The 9,832-nt window shown below is 39.9% G+C and overlaps 1 protein-coding gene across 1 annotated transcript in view; it reads right to left on the minus strand.

Moving 5' to 3' along the window:
- The window catches only part of CALCRL (calcitonin receptor-like), a 24,695-nt gene that overhangs the window by 5,526 nt on the left and 9,337 nt on the right, over positions 1 to 9,832 (minus strand). Inside the window, exons 6-11 of the mRNA XM_008936464.1 lie at positions 8,746 to 8,872; positions 7,021 to 7,174; positions 5,721 to 5,781; positions 5,540 to 5,606; positions 786 to 1,004; positions 389 to 430 (exon numbers count right to left, since the gene is read on the minus strand). Coding sequence (XP_008934712.1) covers positions 389 to 430; positions 786 to 1,004; positions 5,540 to 5,606; positions 5,721 to 5,781; positions 7,021 to 7,174; positions 8,746 to 8,872 — 670 coding nt within the window. The remainder of the gene's footprint in view (positions 1 to 388; positions 431 to 785; positions 1,005 to 5,539; positions 5,607 to 5,720; positions 5,782 to 7,020; positions 7,175 to 8,745; positions 8,873 to 9,832) is intronic.

Below are 9,832 nucleotides of genomic sequence, written 5' to 3' on the forward strand. Positions count from 1 at the left end.
AAGGCCAAATACAGCAGTTGTCCAGGATAACAGATGCTATATAGCTCCTAACATAGACAAATATACCTTTAGGATATTGAATTACATTTTACTTTTATATGCAATTGATGAAGAATTTATAACAGTGGCAAGTGTTATAGATTCCTTATACAATCAAGGGACATGCAGATTGCTCAACACAAACAAGTCAGTCCTAAAGTCCTTAACGATGCCATGAATGACAGTGTAGTCTTTCCCAAGCTCTGCTCTCAGCAGTCAGATTATTATTTTTACCTAAGAAGTTTAGATTTAGAAAACCAAAAAAAATACCATCTAATTGCTGAAACAAACTAAAAGTATATAAAATAGGAAAAATCCTATAAAAATATTTTTTTAAATGTTACCTTACCTCTCCATTAAAGAAGCAGAAAATTGTAGCCACCAGCAGACCCTGTAAAATAAAAAGATTCTGCTTTATTTCATATGCATACGGATTTTTCTACGTTTGACACTTAGAGAGTCTTGATAAAATTCAGCTAGATACAGAAAGGAAAATACAACAGACATCTACACTTGGTGAGTTATTTCTAAAACTACATGACTAAAAAGCATCGGGCCAATTATCCACCACCATTTTTCTTCCCTTTAAGAAATAAAAATTCACCATGAGAACGTTAGAGTAATTTCTAAGACTATTGCATGAAGGTCTTTAAAAATTAAAGTAGCACAATCATTTCCCCTTTATTTGCTTCAGATGCCAGCTGCTATCTAGCTGAAGTGAGCAAAAGCCGTGCCATGGTTCCTACCTGGTAGTGCATGAGGATGTGCATGACGTAGTCGTACACCTCCTCGGCGATCCGCCCCTCCGGCCGCCACGGGAACAGCACAAACTCGATGCCCAGCAGGGGAACAAGAATCAGAGTGGCTCTCACTGCTTTCATGTACAGGTTGGACTCTGCCTTGTGGGTGTCCTTCAGCTTGGTTATGAGAACGCGAACGATATTTAGCAGGAAGAAAAGATTCACCTGTTTGGAAAGAAAATGACACGGAGCTAGTCTGAAAAATAATCCCACACGCTGTTTTGTGATGCCAAAAACCAGAAACTCCAGAAAACTCACACTAGATGGATAGCACTGTGATTGTACAATAAATCTGAGTTAAAACTCTCTGAAAACTCCATTAAGTACCTGAGAGTGGGCTCTAACTTCTATTGCCCACCTCCATTCCTCTAACATTGCAGCAAGTGTCCCCCCCGGTACCCGTCGCCGTTCCAGCGTTAGCAGCCCACCCACCTTCCTCTCTGCTAGCACAGCAACAGTACACAGCTGCAGGGGTAGTTTTTCTAAAATGGTGATGTCCTTTCAGGCTGGTCAAGAAAGAGGTGGACACACTTCCCTCTTTGTATTTATATATCATTCTTCAAAAAGCTGCTTTTTAATTTTTCAAATATGAATTTGAAAAATTTACAGAGAAGAAAAACATCAGATTTGTAAAGAATAAAAAGAAATAAAATTGCATCCAAAATGTTGCTACAAGGAACTGAATACTCCTGTAGATAAACATCAGACTTAACATTCTTACAGTGGCCAATGGTTGATTTTGGGATCACTCAGCAGACCTGCAAATGGGGCAAGCACCGAGATTATGATGTTCTACACCATTCTCCTGCACTATTGAACTTGATTATTTCCATGGGTATTCAGGCCTTTTGTTTTAACTGGTGTACATCCATTCATTCAGTGTAACCAAGAAAAATAATCCCAAACTGAAATCACAACTCTGCAGACTATGCCCTCCAACATGTGAGCACTCATTGTGAGCCACCACAAAACCAGGACACACACACACACACTCACGTGCCTACACACGCACACATACCCAACAGCCCTGTTAGGGATAACTGTACCATATGTTCAGCTACCATGCAATAATGGCAGCCCCTTATAGAAACTACAGCTAGAAGTGACCTTGAGAGCTCAGCCAGACCCATCACCTTGCCCAAGGCCACACAGGCAAGACAATGCTGCTTCAGGACCCGCTATTGAAGGGACAGACCTAGAGTCCCATTCTATGTCCCAGATAACTCTGTGTCCTTGTCAACAACTCTCTAGAGACAAAAGTGGGGTGGGGAAGAAGCCAGCAGAAAGAGACACAGACAGAGCTCCCTTCTACAAAGGCTAGGGATTCCTGGGCTAGGGGAAGGCCTCTGTCCTGCTCTAGGACAAACGCAAACTGGGAAGCCATTTCAGACCATGTGTGTCACCATGTCCTTCATAACCCTGGCAGAAGTCTTTCATGTCAGTGAAGGTTTTCATGACAAACAGCTGTGTATTGTTATAGCAACAAGGTCCCTGACAGATGCATGATGCTATTTATATTCTACTTACATGCTATTTAAATCTTTTTAACAGGAAATTGTTTTACATAGGAAACTATTGCATGAATTTCTCCTGGAAGTCTCCAGCTACCTTTAAGCTTTGTTTAAGCTACCAAGGTCCTTTGATTTGCTCAAGTGATTTATTTAGATTTCACGCAGCCCCACAATCCTCACCCAACTTCCTAGAGTCCTCAGAGACAATAAATTTTTCCTCCATTTCTAAACTTAATCCTTCTCAAACCTACTAGTTCAACATCAGCATGTCTCAAAGACAGTTTTCAGCCCTCTGTTATGCTGGTAGCACTTCCAGTTCCTATAGCACTGCCCTTGAATGCTAACTGAAGAGAGCTGCAGCAGCCAGGAGTAAAATACCACCCAGCAAACTATTTAATTTACAATGTGCTGAACTGCACAGAACTTCTCTAGTTGTTTTACTTAACCACTAAACCCACAAAGCACAAAAATAAGCTCATAAACAGTTTGCAAATAGGTACTAGAACAAATGGAAAAGATGACTGAGGCAAAGCAGAGGACAAAGAACAGAACGAGTGTCAGTAGAAGCACGCAGCACCCATTTTTGATTTTTTCTCTTCTGCCACATATACAGTGAGGTCAGGATGAACTGAATTCTTAAACTGATGAAAACAGGTCTTGACTTTATCAAGGCAGCAAGTAGATTTTTACACTTAAGCAAAAGTAGGCCAGTGGAACTACTCACATATATACTGCCATCCAAGCAACTGTGATAGTTTGTAAAGCCCCAGAGGAGCCTGGCTGTGCTAGCTGCAGTATGAACATGCAGCAGCAGCTCTACAGGGACTTGAACAGTCAACCAGGCAAAAGAACAGAAATGGAAACAAAGGCAGAGAAGGCAATCCTAGATAAAAAGAAATGTTGGCACCTTTACTGGGAACTTAGTCGCACTTAGGTTCTGCCTTAAGTGTGGCTGTGAACTCAGCTATAGAGCTTATAAATCAATACGTGCTGAAGTTCTTGAATTAAACTTTCCTCAGGTCCCTGGTATGTCCACTTCTCTCCATGCTGAGTTTGTGCTAAGCAGTATGGTAACCCTTCTTAGCATGTAGTTCAATTCCTCCTTAGGATGATATAAACAGACCTTGTGATCAATATCTGTTTAGTGTAAAAACTAACATCACCTTCTACTGTTTCATTCCCATGCACTTTCTTTAATCGTGGTTGCTTAATCAAACAGTTGTAATTAAATGGCCAGCTAAAGACAATTCCAATCAAAATGCAACCTGCAAAACGTCTGCTCCCATTTCCAGTTTCTTTGGCAGGGATCTGACCGCAGTTATATAATAACAGGGACCATAAAAGCAGCATTATTGTTAACTTTATGTAATTGTCAGATTTTCAGTGATGTACAAGAGCTAAATTCCCATTGGCTTCTGCCAATTCTCCCTGGCACCCACTTGACAGTCCTTTTCATGTTCTTTGAGATATTGCTCCCGCAAGTAGAACAGTGTCTTCTCCCTTGTTATCTAATTTGCAGTTTAATGTTGTTGCTTAAATGTCTACTAAAGCAGGTCATGCTTAGTAAAGTGTGAAAATTGTATCTGGCAAGCAAGCTGCTAAAGCAAATGAGGGTTCTGTTCACCAAGTCTAATCACATGCATGTCATCTAATGTCTTTATCCCAGGCTTATCTTTTCTCAATTGACATTTTAAATTTTTTTTTTTGTTAGCAGGAAAGCAGCTCCTTTGAGAGTATTTTTTCCCATCATAAGCAAGATGTGTAGTTTTATTTATTATTCCTACATATTTTTAAAATAAATTTACTGATTGTACTAAGGCATGAAGAGTGCAAGAGATACACCTTCAGTCAGCTCATGGAAAAGTCAGAAATTAAACGTCTGTGTATTTGTAAACAGCAAAGAAAATGGACAGATTCTGCCCAAACCAACCACGCAGAGGCACTTGTCATGCCTCCAAGAAAATCAAAGGACTCAGAGCTGCCTTGAGTGGAAAGAAGACTTGACAGTTTGGGACTGATCCAGTATGTTTGAAAGCAGAAGGAGGGAGTCTTGCCACTGTTTTCAGTGTGACTTTCTAGAGGCCAATGCAGGGAAGGAGAAAATGATCTTACATCCTAAAATGAGGTCACTTCATGGAAGATGGTATAGTCTTATAGCTTCTACACAATTTTTTTCCATTGTTATTTAAGCAAGCTCCTATTAATACAAATTACATTTCAGCTTTACAGAGCTTTATTTAAGCAATGTGTCTGTGAAGAGGCACCTGGACAAAGGAAGTAACAACCCCAAAGCAATGCAGAATAGCATATATGTTGTGGGTGAAATTCAGCACCACCAAAGTGAGCAAAAACCCCTTTCTGTGAAAACAAAAAAAGCCTTTCTGTGAAAACAGGATTTCATCTTCTGTAGAAATTAGAAAGAAGAAAAATGGAAAGGATTTAGAATTGGTTTTAAGTTTACATATTAGAGCACTAGTTAAAATGTCTTTACATGAACAACTATGGCAGACCCAACTAACAGGACAGGAGATTACCAGCAATCACTGACATCCCAAGGGCCATGGATCTCAGTAAAGTCATAGGGGCTGCCTTTGGCTGCCCGTGCAGAGGACCTCAGGTGTATCATGGTATCAGCACAGTCTTCACAATAGAAGTTCACCAGCTAATTTCACAGTGATTGAAAATGGGAGTCACAAGAACCAAGGGATTTATGATCATTAAGACAATGGCCTTCACAGAGAATCCTGTATGCACAGAACATCCTCTGCAAATATTCATTAACAATTTAACAGAAGAGGAAGTTCACCTAGATCAGAAACTGATGCCTGTGGTGGGGTCAACCTGGCAAATCGCCTGGGCACTGAGAAAGTGTTCTCAACTAAACAAAGGATTTGAACATGGCCCTTCAGTGCTCCAGGTACTACTTAGTCATTCCTTGTCAGTAGCATTTAAGTGGAATGATAATCAACAGTGCTAATCCTGAATTTTTCAAAGGACCAGGATACAGCTCCTCAGCAAGGCCAAGACTTGTGCATCTGGTGTCTAAGGCACCTGCTGGGTTAAATGAGAGTCCAGCGAGTGACAGTGACCTCTAAACGTTAGCTTTAGTCTCTTACCAATCTGATAAACCCATGAAGAACAGCCAGGAAACAAATAGGAAAACCAAAATATTATCTAAAAAATGCCTACCAACAGAGCAGCACAAATAGGGCCATGGATGATGTACAGCAGATGAGTATCAGAGCTGATCCAACAACTAGAGAAAACAAGCAGGGAAAGAAAAAAAATTAGCATTTTATCTATTGCATTCAATTTTTCTCCTTTAAAGAAAGCACCATAATTTTGCAAAGCTAGTTGAGATACCACTTACTTGTCATTATAATACAAACTTCTAGCAACAGCATGTATGCAGGCAGGGATCAGTGGAAAACCTATGGAGAAAAACCCAGTTATTTTTTAATATAAAAACCCTGGCTAATAACTAAGTAAACTTGAATCTCTTGCAGGAATCATCTGTATTTTCACCTCATTCAAACTACATACCTGCAGAGCCAAACAAGTAACAAGGACAAATTCTGTTTCTGTTTTATTAGGTTTCTTTCCTAGGGGTGTATGAAACCTTATTCCCACTGTCTTGCCAGGGAATTCATACCAACACAAAGAGGAAAAGGCAAATCAGGTGATAACTTTTTAAAATGCAACAACTGAGCTTCATTAACATGGAAGTTTTTCAGACTGCAATCTGCAATGATGCTAAATAGGTGGGTAATATTTAAAAGGTAATTGCAAATGTGAGCACAGCTTTAACAGTATGATTAAGGATGTTGATCATCTCCTTGCTGATCTTTGCCTGGTATGCAGAAAACAAGATCATCTGCAAAACAAACCTGAAAATACTCTGGAAATCAGGACAAATTAAAAATTTTTTAAAAATTAGTTATCTGGGGTCCCTGACACGCTGGTGGCAGCTCATTTTCAGAACCTGCTGAGCACATCTGATCTTTTAACCACATCTCAGCTGTGTCTGTAAGGGGACAGCTACGGACCCAGGTACTAAGTCATGTTAGAGCTGAACGTGCCAACACACCAAAGCTGAGGAGAAAGCCCCCACTTGCACTCTGTGGACATGCTGCTGTGCATTATCTGAAGTGCCCAGGTTTGGCTTGTTAGTTTTGATACTAATGTTACTTGAGACCTTCAGCTACAGCTCTTCTGTATTTGCTTAGTGAACAATACAGGTCAAATGGAACTGCTGGAAAAATAAATCCTTGGCCATCTTTAACACAGTTCTGACCCTCCACCCCAGACATGGCGAGACTTCTCTGAAAACAAACATTCATTCCTGAATAAACATCTTTGAGATGAGGAACAATGAATAATTACTTCTTAATGTCTTTTTTATAATAGGAGACTATTTTCTCTACACACAGGAGGAGTCGCTTCCTGATTCCAGAAATGCATAATCTCTCTTTCAGCAAAGATAGAGGTACATTCAACTTCCTACATTAATATTTCTAAGCCTGTTAAAACACTAGAGACAAAGAAGAGGGGTGTGTCATCGTTGTTCAAAGCCACCAGCTCAGAGGAGCAAAGGTACAGCTGTTTGAATTCTCATGAAAAGGAGGAAGAGATGGCACTGGCCTGAAAATACAGAACAAGAAATTGCATACCCCAGCCAAGCAGGTAATACCACATCAAGTGTTGTTTCTCAGCAAAAACAGCCACCACAATGAGAGTATGCAGGTAAATGCCTTCACACAGCATCCAAAAGTAGTTGCAACCCATTAGGTACAGGTAGATGAACTGTGACACTTTGCAACTAACCTGGAGAAAAAAGCAGAGCACAACATAAAATTTTAATTTGCAAAAATGTCAGATGTATATTTGGAAAATGGAAAAAAAATTCTGCCCCAGTCAAATGTTATTTCACTATTTTTCACTACAATTACTTTTTTAAAAATAGAATTTTCATGGAATTACAATTCCATACTTTATGGTGACAAGGAAGTTGGTAACTGAGTCTGTATTTTTATTATTCCAGCACGAGGACCTCGAGATCCTCAAGCATGATGGCAGAAAGCAGTGATGTTGTCTTCCCTTCTTGCAAACACTGCCACATCTGACCAGCCCAATCAATAGGGCATCCTTCAATTATCTGATGGTAACTGCACAAGAAAAATGTGCTTTGATGGGGGCAATCCCCTCTCAGTTTTACCAATTCTAACATATAAATAATTCAAAGAATGACTTATGCTTTTCAAATGTTTATAATACTTCCTATTCTAACCTAGTCATAGCTGCACCTGGGGCCAGTTCACACCTTGCACATTAGGCTCTGGAAGGAAGCTCTCTTACTGGCATATATTTGTATTTAGATTCATTCAAAAGATACTCTTCAACTGAAATGTTATAACTCCTTGTGAAGACTGAAATGTGACACTCTGAAAAAGGAGCAAGAGTTAACTTGCAGATTTGGACATAGTTAACTCTTTTTTTGGTTTTTCTTTGCTTGAAATAGCTGTGTGCTATTTCTGACACTTAAACCAAAAATCAATATTGTATTACTGTGCTCTGCTACCTAACTCACTCCATGGTGATTATTATCAGGAATTTCAAGCCTGTTTTCCAGCACTTTGATGAACTTTTAGAGAAGAAAGAGAATTTATCTTTTTACTTGATTCAGCTGCTGGAGTTTTGCCCTTTACTTTTACAGAATTTAAATTTATCGTCCAGGTCTAAATAAAGATAAAGTCATAGTCAGGGGCTTGTTTGTTTAGATATTTCATGTTCAGGCTCTTCTGTTGCTCTAACTTCTAACCTTTTGGGAGAGGCTACTGATTCACACTTACTCCAGTATTATCAGGGAATGAGAGACAGAAAAATCAGACCTGAAAGGACAATTTTTCCATTTTGCCTTTTACTTTAGGAATATAAGGACCAGCTTTTTCTCCTTTCAACAATAAAAAAATCTCATTTCAAAGGAAGATGGCAAAGTTAAAGCCATAGGGAAGTGGCTGACAGAACCAAAATGCATTGCAAAGCTTTTTTTACTGCCCTTCCTTGATGAATTCAACTGTCATAGTGTCACCAGCGTTATCTAGAGCAGGCTGTGCTCTTGCAGTTGCTTCAGTGCAAAAGTGATTTGCAGACGTTGAGGAGAGCAGTCCAGTGTGCACTGTCTCTTGTGGTGATTTTACTGTTTTGAAAGCTCAGATGTGAAATGCCCAAATCATTGTTAGACATCTGGTGTCCTACGTAGCATGGATACAGCGTTAGGGAACGTTTTAACCCCACTGTATACAACATTTCATCAACTACTCATGTCTCATCAGTTCTGCGCTGCTGAAGTTTTCCACATACAAACCAACAAGGTTGCCAAATATACTTTCACTTACTGGATTAGTTGCAACTAACTCCTGATTGTTGGCAACTGCAGTCAGTGAAATTATTGTTACAACAGAGTTGCAAACAAAAGAGAAAAATAGATTTTTATGCAGGGTAATCCTTTGGCAGCTCAAGCTCCTAGAAAAGAGAAACAAGAACAAATGAATACACGGGGGGGACAACTGTGTGTACTTGCAGACAACACTGAAATTTTGAAATACTTGAGCTCTTTATTTCATTAAGTCTTACGTCAACCCTTTCTTCAGCTCCAGTGCAGATTTAACAGAATGAAGTGAAAGGTAACACCTTCCTTTAAACACCAACAGGAGGCAAAGCAAGAACATTCAGTTCCAATATGTTTACAGTGCAGGACCACTCTTTGGTTGCTTCAGAGAAAGCACCTACTGAAGCCCCTGATGTAAAGAGCCTGTGCTTTCTACCTCCACCTACCTGACTCCATTTAGGAGCTGGCAATATGGAAGGCAGTTGATTGGCAAAAAGAAACAACTAACTTGGGAGGAAAATCTGTCACTTAACACAACGGCTCTTCACTGTTAAGAGACATCAGAAATACATTGATGAGGTCAGCAGGGGGCAAGTCCATGTTATCACACAGGGAAAATAAAAGTTAAAAAAAAAGTTTTCTAGCCTTTTCAAATTGCATTCCTGGGAGAAAATGTGGACACTGGTGGTTAATTTTTAACTTAGAGGAAGAAGAACTTTATATTTTAAGAGAAACACAGTTATGGAACACTCACAAAAGCTGGAGGAGTATTTTGAAAACTGTTGAGAAGATGAAAGATGACACAAGAAACAAAGTGATCCCAGTGAACAAAAGAGAGAGTCAAAAAAGACTGGCTGTGGAGGAGATTGCACTTTTTGGTTGCATTCTTTTCAGCTGCCATGAGAAGAGCATGTGAAGCACCCCACAGATACATGGAATAAGTCAGCAGGTTCAGAGGCACAGTGCAACACCATGAACTGGGCAGAGTTCCTGCAAGTCAGGCTGGGAGACACTCTGAACCTCATGTCACTACATGGGGGGGGAAGGAAACCCCTCTAGAAACTGGTGCTGCCACGAGGCACATGGAGCTACCC

The sequence above is a fragment of the Merops nubicus genome, unplaced genomic scaffold (assembly GCF_000691845.1).
Source record: "Merops nubicus isolate BGI_N331 unplaced genomic scaffold, ASM69184v1 scaffold3, whole genome shotgun sequence".
NCBI classification, from domain to species: domain Eukaryota; kingdom Metazoa; phylum Chordata; class Aves; order Coraciiformes; family Meropidae; genus Merops; species Merops nubicus.